At 38.6% G+C, this 17,480-nt stretch overlaps 2 protein-coding genes and 1 long non-coding RNA gene across 11 annotated transcripts in view; 2 read left to right on the top strand and 1 right to left on the bottom strand.

Moving 5' to 3' along the window:
- LOC100334642 (CASK interacting protein 2) overlaps positions 1–6,391 on the top strand; it is a 111,985-nt gene extending 105,594 nt beyond the window's left edge. For 5 of the 9 annotated variants that reach the window (XM_073945216.1, XM_073945214.1, XM_073945212.1 and 2 more), the window contains 7 exons: positions 54–148; positions 1,498–1,608; positions 1,692–1,793; positions 1,865–2,003; positions 2,485–4,035; positions 4,244–4,496; positions 5,883–6,391. In XM_073945216.1, coding sequence (XP_073801317.1) covers positions 54–148; positions 1,498–1,608; positions 1,692–1,793; positions 1,865–2,003; positions 2,485–4,035; positions 4,244–4,496; positions 5,883–5,979 — 2,348 coding nt within the window. In that variant the 3' untranslated portion in view covers positions 5,980–6,391. The remainder of the gene's footprint in view (positions 1–53; positions 149–1,497; positions 1,609–1,691; positions 1,794–1,864; positions 2,004–2,484; positions 4,036–4,243; positions 4,497–5,882) is intronic. The other 4 variants (XM_073945217.1, XM_073945215.1, XM_073945213.1 and 1 more) reach the window with 1 other exon arrangement.
- Positions 6,392–9,479: 3,088 nt separating this feature from the next.
- LOC141381334 (uncharacterized) lies at positions 9,480–13,230 on the top strand. The gene is made up of 3 exons (XR_012401331.1): positions 9,480–9,971; positions 10,516–11,221; positions 11,483–13,230. It is a non-coding gene; the product is annotated as an uncharacterized lncRNA (long non-coding RNA).
- nherf1b (NHERF family PDZ scaffold protein 1b) overlaps positions 12,908–17,480 on the bottom strand; it is a 55,379-nt gene continuing 50,806 nt past the window's right edge. The window contains exon 6 of the mRNA XM_005174539.6: positions 12,908–17,309. Within this exon, the coding sequence (XP_005174596.1) occupies positions 17,163–17,309 (147 nt within the window). The 3' untranslated portion in view covers positions 12,908–17,162. The remainder of the gene's footprint in view (positions 17,310–17,480) is intronic.

Below are 17,480 nucleotides of genomic sequence, written 5' to 3'. Positions count from 1 at the left end.
TGCTGCCAGGTGTGCATATGTTAACATAAGTGTATGTGTAATGTGTTTTGAAGGAGCTCCGCGCAGGCCTGTGTTGCCCACACAGAGGGCAGGAGAGCAGGGTTTCTCTCAGCAGTTCGTGCGTCCTCAACAGCTGCTGGAGGGCAAGGTCAGAAAACACATCACATTTCACAACATATACAGATGAAGTCAGAATTATTAAACCTCCTGAATTAATAATCCCACAGTATTTTTATATTCGTGAGGATTTTTTTTTTAAACATAATAGTTTTAATAACTAAATGTTTTTACCTTTGTCATGATGACAGCACATAATATTTGACTATATATTTCTCAAGATACTAGTATTCAGCTTAAAGTGACGTTTAAAGGCTTCACTAGGGAAATTAGGGTAAAGTTAGGGTAATTAGGCAAGTCATTGTATAACAGTGGTTTGTTCTGGAGACAATCCAAAACTAATATTGCTTAAGGGGGCTAATAATATTGACCTTAAAGTGGGTTTAAAATATTAAAACTGTTCTTATTCTAGCCGAAATTAAACAAGTAAGACTTTCTCCAGAAGAAAAAATATTATAGGAAATACTGTGAAAATGTCCTTGCTCTGTTAAAATATTTGAAAAAGAAAATAAATTCACAGGAGGGTGAATAATTTTGACTTTAGCTGTGTATCTACTGTTACTGACGTTGCTACCACTAATCTAATCTAATCCCCAATCTACCATCTGCACAGAAATCAACAATGCAACTGGGTTGTAACATATGTTGCCAGATTGAGATTAAATATGCTTTGAAATTTGAATATTTTGTTGATTACGTGAGATCTGGCAACTTGACGAACAACTGACAAAAAAGTGATTTTTCATTACAAGATTGGGCCATACAAATTACAAAAAGAGTTTCCAGGAGAAATAACAAAACGGGAGGGTGGGTGTGAAATACGGTAGACTTTCGGGAAGAGCAGGAGTGTTGGCATATATGGTTTTGCTAGCTACCTTCATGTGAGTTCACGTTCAATTCAACTTTATTTTTATAGCGCTTTTTACAATAGTTATTGGTTCAAAGCAGCTTTGCAAAAGGTGCACATTATAGGTGCCACCAAACAGGTGGTTCATCAAGCCCACTTATCTGCATGGAGGACACTCACGCATCCTACCATTGTGATGCATTGCATGTATGCTTTACTAAAAAGATAGGTCTTTAATCTAGTTTTGATCTGAGAGGCATAATTGGGAAGGCTATTCCAGAGTTTAGTAGCCATATATGAAAACACTCTACCTCCTTTAGTGGACTTTGCTATTCTGGGTACTACCAGAAACCCTGAGTTTTGATATTTTAAAGAGGGGGTTGGATTGGGTAAACAGGAGCTAGACTATTAGCTTTGTAGGTAAGAAGCAATATTTTATAACCAATACAGAACTTAACAAGCAGCCAGTGTAAGGCGGATAAAATTGGGGTAATATGGTCATATGTTCATGTCATGTCTTTATTCATTGGCAGGATGCTGAAGCCATTTATCAATGGCTGAGTGAGTTTCAGCTGGAGCAGTACACCGTAAACTTTCTCAACGCTGGCTATGATGTGCCCACCATCAGCAGGATGACCCCAGAGGTGCGCTCAGTGCAGATTTCTTTAAAGAGATGTGCTGTTCAATGTGTTGATGCTGATGGAGAGTATTATGCATCTTTTTTCAGGATCTCACAGCTATCGGCGTGACTAAACCAGGCCACCGCAAGAAGATTTCCCTGGAGATCGGCAACCTCAGCATTCCAGATTGGCTCCCGGAGTACATACCGGTAAATCACTGCCTGCCAGTTTGAAGCACCTGAGGTCTTCAGGTCTCTCACGGTAAAATCTCTTCTCTTAGCAGGACCTCGGGGAGTGGCTGAGTGCCATAGGTCTGCCCCAGTATCATAAGAAACTCTCGGAAAATGGCTACGACTCTATAAACATTGTCCGAGATCTCACATGGGAGGACTTACAGGAGATTGGCATCACCAAACTAGGTGAGCTTTGACTTAAACACAGAAGTACTGTAATAAAGGGTGACCAAACTAAAAGATAAGCTAGACCGGGGGTCCAAACTCGATCCTGGAAGGCCGGTGTCCTGCTGAGTTTAGCTCCTACTTGCTTAAACACACCTACCTGAAAGTTTCTAGTACACCTAGTAAGAGCTTGATTAGCTGTTTCAGGTGTCTTTGGTTAGGGTTAGAGCTAAACTATCCAGGACACCGGTGCTCCAGGACCGAGTTTGGACACCCCTGAGCTAGACAAACACTGGTTTAGATGATTGATTATAAATTTAGCTAGAATTAGTATGAGTTTTACAAGTGAACCAGGATTTTAACTCTGTTTGGTCACATTTCTTAAAATAAAACTTGTCTATTGGGAAAGGGTGTTAACTCTCCTGTGAGTTATATGTCCTTTTGTGTTGAGTTGATGTGTGGTGTGCGGTAAATGCTAAATCAGTGTGTGTCCCTCTGACAGGCCATCAAAAGAAGCTAATGCTTGCAGTTAAGAAGTTGTGTGATATCCACAAGGCTCTTCTGCAGACTGAATCCGGACAGGGCACACTGCGCCGCAAAACACCTGCAGCCCTGGACCTGGTCGCAATCGAGCCCCCTTCTGAGAGCTGCGACCTCCCCTCGCCCCACACGCCCAAAATGATGACATTCCAGGACAGCGAGCTGAGCACAGAGCTCCAGAGTGCCATGTCCTCACAATACAGCGGCTGCCAAGATGGACTAGCCATCAAGAGTGCAGTAGGCATGTCCTCTAGTCAGGAGAGCATTGATACGCGCTCTCGAGGGTCTGGACGCTCTCAGGAACCTCCCAGCACACCCTCGTCCACTTCAGCCCCATATAGTTGCTCACGAGAGAGTCTAACAAGCCCCGACAGCAGTCCTGCTAAAGAGCGAAACATCCCCGAAGGCCGCGATCAGGGTCCACGTCCCCAGCAGCTGCCGTTCAGCTTTAAATATCCAACAATTACAGCCAAACCCAATCTGCAAGTCCTCAATTATCATCGTGCACAGTATAGCAGCGCTACGCTTGATCGGCACTCTCCTAGCGTGTCCAAGAAACGTACGCAGAGTCTATCCCGGTATGCTTTGTCTGATGGCGAACCAGATGATGAAGATGATATTGAAGGGGCTCAGCTTGCTAATGTAACCATGCCTTCATATGCCACGCTGAGCCGAAAGCCTACCAGAGGACAGTTGGCACGTCTTCAGTCCGCCCCAGAGCAATCTGTCGGACGGAGTCACTCTTTTGCAATTAGGGCTCGGCGTAAAGGACCTCCTCCTCCACCTCCTAAACGCCTTAGCTCCGTCAGCAGCAGCAGCACTAGTGTCGAAACAGTCTCCGAGTCTCCACCTTCTGGAGGAGTGGAGAATTGCAAGAGTGTAAAGAGCATAGCGGCGGCTCTAGAAACAGTCCTACCTGTGCCTACTGCGGAGCTCCTTCAAGAGACTTCAACTAGTGCAAGTGAAGGGTCTAAACGGAGACCTCTGAGTGAAAGCGAATCGAAACCAATGTCTGAGCCTGAGAGAGCCACGAAGTCAGACTCGGAGGAAGACGACGGGATGAAGGATTCAGAACTGGAGAGTTCATCTTCACCTCAGAACAGCTCAAGTGAATGCATCCCGTTTGCAGAGGAAGGCAACCTCACTATTAAACAGAGGCCCAAAGTTGGAGGACCCCTCAAAGTGGAGACCTCCACCACCACAGAGTGTCCAGAGAAAGCCAAACCAGTCAAAACCTCCGACCTTCCAGAGTTCAATCTCAAAGAGTCCGACACCGTGAAAAGACGGCAGAAGCCAAAGGATAAGGAGCAGCCGAACGCAGTGTCTGGGGAATCGTCGGATGTAGGATCTCAGGACACAATGAAGCTCCGCATCAGTGAAAGCGATGTGAGTCTGCCATATGTGGAGCTTCCGGCCAAACCTGTGAAAGCACCTCCGCCTCTTGCCCCAAAACCTCCCAGTCCTCTGAGTCTATCACGGCACGCCTCTCAACCTGCTCCCGCACATCCAACAGGTACGGCTGCACAATCTATCATTTCAAAATCAATACCGCAATGTGTGCATATGCAGTATTCAAAAGGTATTGAATTTCACTCTCTGATTCCTCTGTATACCCTGATTTAAGTGTTTTAACCATTAGGAATTATTGATCCATTGCTTATCAAGACTATGAGTAGATGATTGCCACCAAATGCATGAAGTTCTGTGTTATTGTTGTGCAGTTGTTGGCTCCAGCGTCACTCTGAGTGTTGTACAGAGTGTGGCCTTTGCAGCGCCTCCATCGCCAATCCCGTACTGTCCTTCAGCAGAAAACACGACTCAGGGGGTGACCTCAGGAAATGTTCAGACTCCTACAGAGGGAGGTCAGGGGTCAACACTGAAGCACCAGCGGCTGGAGAAGACCAGCTCCACCCTGGAGGAAGCCCTGAAGGCGGTGGAGAGAAAGCTGACTTTGGAGAACAACAACAACGTGGGGTGAGAGATGCTCGTTTTACACCAGCTTTACTTTTAAAAGGATCGATCACCCAAAAAAGTGACTATTTGGCATGGCTAACATACTTAACCACACTCCTTCAATGCTCAGTTTTGACAACAAACAGAAATAGTGAGGAGGAGGGGAGTCTGTTAGGCTGTAATAACTCTCCCCAAATCATTTTCCCTATCTTTCTGAATGAAATGCCTACTTTAGTAAGTAAGTAGCAAGTAAGTTATGTGTATTTATATAGCAATTTAAATGTGTATGGCCATACCAGCATCCACTTGGATCATGCGACGGCAGCCATAGGACAACGGCGCCAGTGCGCTTACCACACACCAGCTATAGGGGGAGTGAAGAGACAGTGATGGAGCCAATTCAGTGGATGGGGATGATTGGGAGCCCGGCAAGGGCTGATAAAGGGAATTTGGCTAGGACATCGGGGTTACACCCCTACTCTTTACGAGAAGTGCCATGGGAGTTTTAATGACCACAGAGAGTCAGGACTTCATTCGCGTGTCAAATTCACTTCAGAACAGACGCGGATTCGCGTGATGGGCAGGGCTTCTGTCTGCCCGGTGACTGTAGCTTCATTGCTAAATGGCTAACATGGATTTTATGAAGAAAATAACAGTGTTTATGTACTTTATGAAGGCTGAAAAACAGCGTCGATACGTTTAGGGTTGTGTCTGAGTCCACTACATGCTTTCAGAGGTGCATCCAGCTCTGTGAGCTCATAAACTCCTCCAGAAACTGAACCTGGATGACGGAGGCTTTCAGCGGTGCTTCTGACTGAGCCAAGATCAGTTTGATGACTTGTTGTCGGTGTCGCCTGGAGGATTTCCCCCGGGACACCATCAACAGGTTCTACTTCACAATCACGCCCCCACAAGAGCAAGCTTCTGATTGGTTGATGCGGCGCAAATGTCTGCTGAAGTTCAGATTTTCGAACTCGAGAGATTCGAGCGAAACGCTCGTTAAGCGCGTCGAACGCGCAAAACGTTCAATTCGCCTCGTGCTATTCGCACCATGCAATTCGCGTCATTCGCTCCGCGCCATTCGCGCGTATCACGCCACAGGATGTCTATTCGCACGTTTGCATTGACCTAACATGTAAATCACACGCGCTTGACGCGCATTCGGCGTCTGGTGTGAACGCAGCATAAGGCTCACAGTATGCCCACTTCCATATACTGATCTTTTATTATTCTACTATGCATTGGGATACCCAGATTTTCACCATAGGGCACTGTTAAAAAGTTATAAGAACCCTGCCCGATACGATCAGTTTACACCAGAGTTCACAGTGTTGATGATCTCACAGCCTGAAACACCGGCGTTCACTCTCAGTCTCGCTGAACTCCTCTGTTTTTTGTCTCCTTCAGTGTTTCTCATGCGGTGAAGTCTGCGGGGAACATTCTGGACGACATCGGGAACATGTTTGATGATCTGGCTGATCAGCTGGATGCCATGCTGGATTAAAGCTATCAGGGTTTTTTTTTTTGACAATGTCTTGGACATCCCTGAATCAGGAGAGTGGAAATCTTCACAATTGCCTTACATTTCAAGCAGAGAAGAACTCTCAGACAAAGCTCTGCCCATCTCCATTTCTAAAGACCACACAGACACGGATCTCTACTTATTTTGTTGATTCCGGTTTCAGTTTACCAGCATATACGGTTTATATGTATGTGTGTGTGTTTCTTTTTGTCCTGTTATTGTATTGTTTTTGGGAGGCTGGATTGTGGACCAAGCATGACCCAAGCGAACTGTGCAGATGAAAGACGTGCACTTAGGAGATCCATTCCTAAAGCAATATACATTTCACAGCGCTACGCTGATTCAGCACATTTATACACTACAACAAATGTTTTCCAGTCGAAACATCTAAAAACTCTTAAATCAAGAAGCATTTTCATGACAAGTAAAATATTGTTGTTTTTTTTTATTCTACCCGAGTCAAAATTAAGTGAGTTTTTCCTTAAAGCGAGTTGTTTTAAATTTGATACATGGTTATTTTACTCACAGATTTTTTTAGCTTGTTTTATGAAAAAAACTTATTTAATTTTGACTTGTTTAAAAAATAGAAATAAAATTAAAGTAAAAAAAAAAAAAAAAAAAAAATGTATATATATATATATATATATATATATATATAAATATATACGAGCAATATGACATATATCTGTATATCAGCACTGGTGAGAGGTGTGCATTGGCTCGAGGCCACAGGCTGAGTGCCTTAGTGCCTCAGCAGTGCTGATATACAGTCATATCACACTGCTACTCATGTGATATTGTGTTTATACAACAGTTTAACGGCATAATCGTGTATATAAAAAAGAAAAAAATCACTGAGAGTTTCAAAAATACCTTTGCATGAGGAACTACTTTCTTCCGCCACTCATACACGTCTGCAGCTTATGTCAGAACAGCAGAAATCGTTGCTCATTTACCAACGTCTCATTAGAGCTTGTGTTTGAATGATTCTCTAGCGTAATGTCTAACGTGATGACAAAACAGCTGATTTTGCCCACATTTTAAGATTATAAGGGCTGAACAGCATGAAATGCCATCAGTCTACAGAGATTTCCCAGTATTTCTCTGTTGCAATTGGGAGATCACAATAATTAACTCCGACAAAGCCGAAGCAAAGCAAACACTAACAGATTACCATGGTGTAAGTACAGCACTACCACACACAAAAGAGAGAGATCGACTTACTTGATTTGTATTGATTTGATCAGCTGTAGTTTGAAATATGAAAGCACTGAGTTTTTCTCCTCTAAGGGCTTCTGTCGCCATCTTGTGGCGGAACAGTCTTTGCTCTGCTCAGTATGACAGGCTAATTTTTGCCAATGCACTTAATCTCCGAAATCATAAATATTTAAAACAGGCACTATCTTCATAAATAAACTGGATAGTTGCAATCTAAACTACGACTTTCTTGCATGAAAAAGCCTCATAAGTACATTATGTTGTCCATCAGCTGCAATATATGTCAAAATGAAGTTTTTAAAATAAATTGCAAATTATAAAAGGATTTTTAAATTCAATGTATTATTATTTCATTTTTTTTGTTTTTCAGTTTTTTTTTTATATTTTTGCCCTGAAAACAAAAAAAATACATGTTAAACTAATTAAAAAATAGATTTTTGAATAATTTTAAATTATTTTTTTGTTTAGAAAATGTTTGATTTGAAAAAAAAATTGTTTTAAGTAAATGTTAAATTTTTTTTTATAAATTTTTAAATAATTAAAACATTAGGATTTATTTCTTTGTCTAAAAAATGCTTCTTGATTTTATATATATATATATATTTTTTTTAGATATTTAGATATTTAGGCTAAAAACAAAACTATGAACAATGAATTCACTCAAAAGTGTCAGTATTTATTGTCACCATGCTAATCCAAACCTCTACTGTCGTTTATAGAGTTGCGTAAAGCTACAATTCATCATGACTGTGCTTCCCAAAGCATTTCAGCTCTGAAAATGTTATTTTATAAGGACTACATGTGACTTCTGTACATTTCAGCAGGTAAACAGCCTTCAGGAGGTGCTTATCCCTCATTTTTCTTAATGACTTTGCAGGTAAAAACTCATGACTGACGTTTGTTTGTTGTATGAAGTGTGCTTTTAAAGGGAACATGAATGCAGAAACGCTGCCTTAATGCACCTAAAGCAGGCACCATGAACTATTGTTTTAATCTTTAAACGTATATTAGTCCAAAAATAGTATTTAAACTTTATCAGATATGTATATTGTACACTAAAGGTATATTTGATTGGGAAGCAAACCTGTTTGTTGTACCAAAGCATATGTATATTTTTATTATATGTCAAATGTCGGATGACGCTAACGCTAACAGACTGATCCTGCAGCTAAGCTAATGGAAAGTAGCATTTCTACTTTTGCACACGATCTGATGTGTCCGATGTGGGATATTTCCACACTCTTCCTCTGTGCCATATGTCTAAATTGATGTTTTATACCAAGTTACAAGATGTAATTAATGGCGTTTGTTTAACTGAAGGCCGGTTTTAGCATTTAGCGCTAGTCCATTTTAAAGCGCATTCACATCATGAACAATAACTGTAATGTGAAACATGCATGTTGATAAAGACATTGCAGTTATATATTTTTATTATCATATTATAGTGATTGTTCTTGGTATGAACAAGCCGTTATTCTTGTTAATATTATACACCAGTGATGTGCTTGATTAGTTTTAATATACAGTAACAACACTGATATGGGTAGTCCTAGTTTTTCCTAACCTTTTGTATTAAATGAATTTAGTAATTTTGTCATGTTGCATTGTTTTTATTTCTTCATTTGTTTATATCAGGGATACATCTGTCATTCACGTGTGAGAGAAAAAGAGAGTGTGTGGGTGTTTTCCCATAAATTACATAAAAGTATATCCCCCATAAATTGTATAAAAATGTATAAAATTACATGAAAGTAATTGGCGGTTCATTCCACTGTGGTAACCCCTGATTAATCAGGTACTAAGCCGAAGGATAGGGAGATTGCCCAACGCTATCTCATGCCAATTCTTAACATTTTACCTCATAAAGTGAGTAAACCTGTTGCTTTCAAAGCGCTTAGTTGACTTTAAAATTTATTAGTTGGCTTTAAAAGCGATTAGTTGACTTTAAAAATTGATTGCTTCCCATCTTTAAAAAACGCTTAGTTGACTTTGAAAGTGATTAGTTGGTTTTAGAATTGATAAGTTGGCTTTTAATAAGGCGATTAGTTGGCTTTAAAAGCGATTGGTTGACTTTGAAAACAATTCGTTGGCTTTAAAATTAATTGCTTGGCTTTTTAAAAAGGCGATTAGTTGACTTTAAAAGTGATTAGTTGACTGAAGGTGATTAGTTGGCTTTAAAGTTGATTGCTTGGCTTTTTAAAAGGTGATTAGTTGACTTTAAAAGTGATTAGTTGACTGAAGGTGATTAGTTGGCTTTAAAGTTGATTGCTTGGCTTTTTAAAAAGGTAATTAGTTGTCTTTAAAAGCAATTGGTTGACTTGGAAAGAGATTAGTTGACTTTCAAAGGGATTAGTTGAATTTAGAATTGATTGCTTGGCTTTCTTTAAGCGATTAGTTGACTTTGAAAGCAGTTTGTTGACTTTTGATAGCGATTAGTTGACTTTGAAATCGATTTGTTTACTTGAAAAGCGATTGGTTGACTTTGAAAGCTATTTGTTTGCTTTGAGAGCGATTAGTTGACTTTAAAAGGGATTAGTTGGCTTTGAAAGCAATTAGTTGGCTTTAAAATTAATTGCTTGGCTTTTAAAAAAGGTGATTAGTTGACTTTGAAAGAGATTTGTTCGACTTTTAAAGCGAATAGTTCATTTTGCAAGGGATTAGTTTACTTTACAAACAATTAGTTGGCTTTATAATTGATTGCTTGGATTTTTTAAAGGCGATTAGTTCACTTTGAAAGTGATTTGTTGACTTTGAAGGTAATTAGTTGGCTTTATGTTTGTATGCTTGGCTTTTTTTAAGGTGATTTGTTGACTTTGAAAGTGATTTGTTGACTTTGAAAGCGATTTGATGACTTTGAAAGCGATTAGTTAGTTTTGTAAGCGATTAGTTGACTTTGAAGGCGATTAGTTGGCTTTGAAAGCGATTGGTTGACTATGAAAGCGATTAGTTGGCTTTGAAAGCGATTGGCTGGCTTTGAAAGCGATTAGTTGACTTTGAAAGCGATTAGTTGGTTTTGTAAGCGATTAGTTGACTTTGGAGGCGATTAGTTGGCTTTGGAAGCGATAGGTTGGCTTTGAAAGCGATTTGTTGACTTTGAAAGCGATTAGTTGGCTTTGGAAGCGATTGGTTGGCTTTGAAAGCGATTAGTTGGCTTTGGAAGCGATTAGTTGGCTTTGATAACGATTGGTTGGCTTTGAAAGCGATTAGTTGACTTTGAAAGCGATTAGTTGACTTTGAAAACGATTAGTTGACTTTTAAAGCGATTAGTTGGTTTTGAAAACGATTGGTTGGCTTTGAAAGCGATTAGTTGACTTTGGAAGCGATTAGTTGGTTTTGTAAGCGATTAGTTGACTTTGGAGGCGATTTGTTGGCTTTGAAAACGATTGGTTGGCTTTGAAAGCGATTAGTTGACTATGAAAGCGATTAGTTGGCTTTGAAAGCGATTGGTTAGCTTTGAAAGCGATTAGTTGACTTTGAAAGCGATTAGTTGGTTTTGTAAGCGATTAGTTGACTTTGGAGGCGATTAGTTGGCTTTGGAAGCGATTGGTTGGCTTTGAAAGCGATTAGTTGACTTTGAAAGCGATTAGTTGACTTTGAAAGCGATTAGTTGGCTTTGAAAGCGATTAGTTGGCTTTGAAAACGATTGGTTGGCTTTGAAAGCGATTAGTTGGCTTTGAAGGCGATTAGTTGACTTTGGAAGCGATTAGTTGGCTTTGAGAGCGATTGGTTGGCTTTGAAAGCTATTGGTTGGCTTTGAAAGCGATTAGTTGACTTTGAAAGCGATTGGTTGGCTTTGGAAGCAATTGGTTGGCTTTTAAAGCGATTAGTTGGTTTTGAAAACGATTAGTTGACTTTGAAAACGATTAGTTGACTTTTAAAGCGATTAGTTGGTTTTGAAAACGATTGGTTGGCTTTGAAAGCGATTAGTTGACTTTGGAAGCGATTAGTTGGTTTTGTAAGCGATTAGTTGACTTTGGAGGCGATTAGTTGGCTTTGAAAACGATTGGTTGGCTTTGAAAACGATTAGTTGACTATGAAAGCGATTAGTTGGCTTTGAAAGCGATTGGTTAGCTTTGAAAGCGATTAGTTGACTTTGAAAGCGATTAGTTGGTTTTGTAAGCGATTAGTTGACTTTGGAGGCGATTAGTTGGCTTTGGAAGCGATTGGTTGGCTTTGAAAGCGTTTAGTTGACTTTGAAAGCGATTAGTTGACTTTGAAAGCGATTAGTTGACTTTGAAAGCGATTAGTTGGCTTTGAAAGCGATTAGTTGGCTTTGAAAACGATTGGTTGGCTTTGAAAGCGATTAGTTGACTTTGAAAGTGATTAGTTGGCTTTGAAAGCGATTGGTTGGCTTTGAGAGCGATTAGTTGGCTTTGGAAGCGATTGGTTGACTTTGAAAGCGATTAGTTGGCTTTGAAGGCGATTAGTTGACTTTGGAAGCGATTAGTTGGCTTTGAGAGCGATTGGTTGGCTTTGAAAGCTATTGGTTGGCTTTGAAAGCGATTAGTTGACTTTGAAAGCGATTGGTTGGCTTTGGAAGCAATTGGTTGGCTTTGATAGTGATTAGTTGGCTTTAAAGGCGATTAGTTGGCTTTGAAATTGATTGCTTGGCTTTTTTTTACAGGCAATTTGTTGTCTTTAAAAGCGATTAGTTGACTCTGAAAGCAATTAGTTGACTTTTAAAAGCAATTGGTTGACTTTGAAAGCGATTAGTTGACTTTAAATCTATTGGTTGACTTTCAAAGTGATTACTTGGCTTTAGAATTGGTTGTATGGCTTTTTAAAAAAGGCAGTTAGTTATCTTTAAATGCGATTAGATATCTTGGCAAGCAGTTGGTTGACTTTAAGAGCGATTAACTTTAAAATGACTTTAAAATGATTGGTGGACTTTGTTTTATGGAGTAAGCCTGATTCTTTTAAAGCAATTAGTTGACTTTGAAAGCGATTAGTTGACTAAAATTGATTGCTTGGCTTAAAAAAAGGGTGATTAGTTAACTTGGAAAACGATTAGTTGTCTTTTAAAGGTGATTAGTTGACTGAAAACGATTGGTTGACTTTGCTTTATCCAGTGAGTGAGCCTGAATCTTTTAAAGTGATTAGTTTACTTTATAGTCAACTTGATTCTTTTAAACGTCATTAGTTTAGTTTATAAATTGAGTAAAGCAGTTACCAATAAAGTGATTAGTTGATTTACTTCAAAAAAGAAGTAAGCCTGTTAACCTTAACGAGTAAGTAAATGAACTATGTGTATGACTATAAAAAATTAGTTAGCTTTTTACACTGTATATTCATAAAAAAGATTTCATTGCACTTTCAGAGTTTTGGACAGCACTGTTAACAATATTGCATGATTCCTTTTGTATAAAAAGCATTTTGACAGTCAGGAGATGCACTCTTATCTAGTCTTCATTTGGTCCTTCATTATAAAACAATGAAATGATTATCGCTAGAAAATCATTTAATCATTGTTTGGTTAGAACACACACACACACACACACACACACACACACACACATTTACAGACAAACACCTGCTCAATGTCAGACATGCTGCATGAGATAGAATGTCTGTTCAGAATGTCACACTAATACAATGAATATTGTGCACAGTTTATTGCTGAAATACTGTATCCCAATCCCACAATGCAACGCAATTTGACTGCATTTGAATGAATAGGAACTAAAGGCACAAGTTTTCTTCCCATGTTTAATCCAAACATTACAGGAAACATTCATTTATTTACATAAAACATCATACAAAAAGGTAATTTTTAAAATAATAAACGTTAAATTAAACATGCAGTGTAGTTTGTGACTACAGCACAACAACACCATACTGTTTACCATGCTTTAAAACGGTATACAGAGTGTAATGCGTGCACTAGAATAACAAAGATATGTAAATTAATCTTATTTTAATGCATTGTGAAATCTTGATCTTTCATTCGGCAACTTTTGATGCTGAAAAGTTCAAAAAAGTACATTTATTGATATTTTTAATGCTTAAATAAAGTACAAAAACATGAATGACTACTGCAGTGTTTTAAACCATACTACAGTAAAGCGTATTATACTGTATTTAATTTTTAAATTTGTAATATTTTTAATATTTAATTTTCATCCTCATTAATGTCCACACAGCGCCCCATATTGACAGAAAAACACAGAACTGTTGAAATTTCTGCAGATTTGTTTAAAAAAAGAAACACAGAAATATCGAAGAAGTGGCTTCACAACAACTCAATGACTGTTCTTGAATGGCCCAGCCAAAGCCCTGAACTAAACCCAATTGAGCATCTCTGGAGCGACATGCAAATGGCTGCAAGAGTGACAAATTTAAGGGGGTCTGAATGCGTAAGGGGGTCTGAAAACTTTCCATACCCACTGCATTACTATAGTTGTCAGGTTACCAAGCAACTGTAGAATCACCACAACCGATTAAATCAAGTACTTCACTATAGTATGGATCATAAATGATGCAGTATCTACAGTAATTCACTGTAGTACTTTTTTAAAGGGCTTTTTTAGACATATTTCTAAATGTATAATATGTTCTGTAGGATGATTTGTTTTAAACTGATTTTTAAAAAGTCAGATGGAGGTCATAATGCAATTCATAACTGTTTATAATAGCAAACACCTTAAATTAATCTTTTTTTTTTGTATTTTGCGAATATTTTTATGCATTATGAAAGCTTGGTCTCTCGAAAAGTAGCTTTTATTGACATTTTAATGCTTACATAAAGTACAAAAACATGAATAATTACTATAGTAAATACTGTAGTGCTTTTGAATCATACTATATTGGAGTATTTTCAACTCTTGATGCTTCAGCATACTATTAGCATTAGTGAACTAATACACACTGTAGTATACTTTAGTTGTTTTACAGTAAACTGTGGGGTACTGTAGTAAAGCATATCGTATAGTGGTGGAAAACACCAGTATTGAGTTATTTGAGTATACAGTGGGTACGGAAAGTATTCAGACCCCCTATATTTGTCTCTCTTTGTTATATTGCAGCCGTTTGCTAAAATCATTTAATTTTTTCCTTATTAATGTCCACTCAGCACCTCATATTGACAGAAAAACACAGAACTGTTGACATTTCTGCAGATTTATTAAAAAAGAAACACTGGAATATTGAAGGGGTTGATTTATAAGGACTTTATGACTGTTCTTGAATGGCCCAGCCAGAGCCCTGAGCTAAACCCAATTGAGCATCTCTGGAGAGGCTTGCAAAAGGCTACAAGATAACAGAGTGAAAAATTTAAGGGGGTCTGAAAACATTAATATAGTCGTCGTGTTACCATAGCAACTGTAGAATCACCACAACAGATTAAATCAAGTCCTATAGTATGGATCGTAAACACTACAGTATTTACTGTGAATCGCTGTAGTACTTCCTGTAGTGCTATTGTGCAGACACATTTCTAAATATATAATATATCTTATACAATATATGGTTTCATCTAATAAAAAAGGTCTTCAATTTAGCTCAATTCATAAGCATTTATAAACTGAAAGCCCCAGTGAATCACAAAAATATATATGTAGAAACTATTAATTAAACATAAGTGTTTTTCAGTATTGCAGTAGGTTAGTTCTTCATTCTGAACACAGCCAGGGACTGTAAATCTGTCACAGTTCATTTGTAGTACTAAAATAATCTGTTAGTAATGCAAATACGTCATTCTGAATACATATAAACTTGTGTGTACAGTTGAGGTCAGAATTATTAGCCCCGCTGTGTATTTCTTTCCTCAATTTCTGTTTAACGAAGAGCAGAGTTTTGTCAGCACATTTGTAGATGCGAATATTTTGGTCGTTGGTTCTGACGCGTTTGTTGCTTGAATGGGTCAATAAAAAAGTGAAACGTCCATACCTTTGCAAATGAAGTTAGATATTCCAATCCATTTATTGTCCATTTTGTCAAAAAAACAAACATCAAAAAATATAACAAATATAATACCCGTTCTCTCAGCCAAGACGGTCAAAAAGTTTGTTTGACCTTCTACACCTCTCAGCTCATCTTGAGGAGAGCATAAATACCATATACACCCTCTAGGGGTGCGAAATAAAATTGCAACCCATAAATGGCTTCAACACATTTCTAATCATAATAGTGTTAATAACTCATCTCTAAAAACTGATTTATTTTATCAGTGCCATGATGACAGTAAATAATATTAGACTAGATATTCTTCAAGACACTTCTTTACAGCTTAAAGTGGCATTTAAAGGGTTAACTAGGGTAATTAGGTTAACTAGGCAGGTTAGGGTTAACGGTGGTTTGTTCTGTAGACTATCGAGAAAATATATAGCTTAAAGGGGCTAATAATATTGACCTTAAAATTGTTCTTAAAAATTTTAAAACTGCTTTAATTCTAGCGGAAATAAAACAAATAAGACTTTCTCCAGAAGAAAAAATATTATCAGACATACTGTGAACATTTCCTTGCCCTGCTAAACATTTAGACATTTGGGAAATATTTAAAAGAGAAAGAAGAATTCAAAGGGGGGCGAATAATTCTGACTCCAGCTGTACATATACACACTGTACATGCATCATATAGAACCTACTATATTGATGACTTTAGCCTCATTAATAATAATAATAATAATGATAATAATGATAAAGTGCTCTGTTTCATTACGTCTTCAGGCCCTTTCACAACAATAATGATAACCATAATTATAAAGTTCAAATTATTAAAGGGGCAGATCAACCAAAAATGTAAAAATCTATCCTTCACTCATCTTTTTACTCGTTTCAAAACGTTTATGAGTTCTTTCCTCTGTCGAACACAAAAGAAGAGATTTTGAAGAATGTTGAGAGTCCCTACTTTGCTTTTCAGCGTTCTTCAAAATGTCTTCCTTTGTGTTCATCAACAACAGCAACAACAAAAAAAGAAAGCTAATAAAGGTTTATACACACTTGATTGTGAGTAAATAGTGAGTATAGTAATTTTTTTTGGGTGAACTATCCCTTTAAATGATTGATGCTAACGGGAATCCATTTATTTATTTATTTTAGCATTTCAAGAGTTCACACTTAGCTGATGATTGATTATAAAGCTTGTTTGGCATGCTGTCCCAGGAGAGAGCTCTGAGCTAATAAGATCCTCAAGCCCGGGGCTCCCTCCCGTTTGCAGGGAGTTTGAACTCAGGTAGATCTAGAGAACTCCCCTGCTGTAGTAGCTAATGAACAGATAGTGATCGCTCTTAAGAGATAACTACTTACTAGGAGCATGTCTATGGTGCTTATTTGGATGAGTCAATTAACCTAAGTTAATTGGAAACCCACGTGAGCATGGGGAGAACGTGTAAACTCCACACAGAAACGTCGGCTGGCTTGGTAAGGACTAGAACCAGTGAAGTTCTTACTCTGAGGCAACAGTGCTAACCACTGAGCCACCGTGCCACCCATCTAAAGAAGGTGGAGGAGGGGTGGAAGAGGGGATTCTTCAAAACGAAGATGGCTGTTATATGGAGCTTAGGGTATTTATAGTGGCTTATGAATAATGCGGGACCAGCTGCAGGCAATCATGAGCACGTGATCCTCTCAAAATTAGTTAAGAAATAAACTTCACTTAAAGTGGCAGGTGACCGAGCTAGCATGTGTTTATAATAAATAAAAGTGTGTTGTCTAGTGGATTTGGTGGAGATAAGGCTATAGTGACCATTATTAGTTGTGTAGGAGCCTTTAAAACAGAGCTGATGGACGGATGAATGGGTGGATGAAGGTCTATTGCAGTGGTCACCAATCTCGGTCCTGGAGGGCCGGTGTCCCTTCAGGATTTAGCTCCAACTTGCCTCAACACACCTGCCTGGATGTTTCAAGTAAACCTAAGACCTTGATTAGCGTGTTCAGGTGTGTTTGATTAGGGTTGGAGCTAAAATCTGCAGGACACCGGCCCTTCAGGAACAAGTTTGGTCACCCCTGGTCTATAGGTTACTGAAGAGTTCGTTTTTCTTGCTCCAGTCCATAGGGGGCGCTCTCTTATTGCAGCGCTTCTGGTGCGCTCGCTCTTTGACCTGCTGGAGAGACAGACTGAGCTCTGGGATTGCAGCCATGATGGACGCCTCCACGGCCTGAGGGAAAACACAAAATAAACAGTGCAAAATTAGCAGTGCGCTGCGAAAAACAACAACAAAAAGTCTCGTTTCTAGTCCAAATATCTAAACATTCTTAAATCAAGAAGTGTTTTCTTAGACAAGTAGCATATATTTATTGTCTTGTTTTCAGAAATGTCCAGTTTAAGG

This window comes from Danio rerio, chromosome 3, assembly GCF_049306965.1.
Source record: "Danio rerio strain Tuebingen ecotype United States chromosome 3, GRCz12tu, whole genome shotgun sequence".
Classification (NCBI taxonomy): Eukaryota; Metazoa; Chordata; class Actinopteri; order Cypriniformes; family Danionidae; genus Danio; species Danio rerio.
This window is presented reverse-complemented; position numbering and strand designations above follow the sequence as displayed.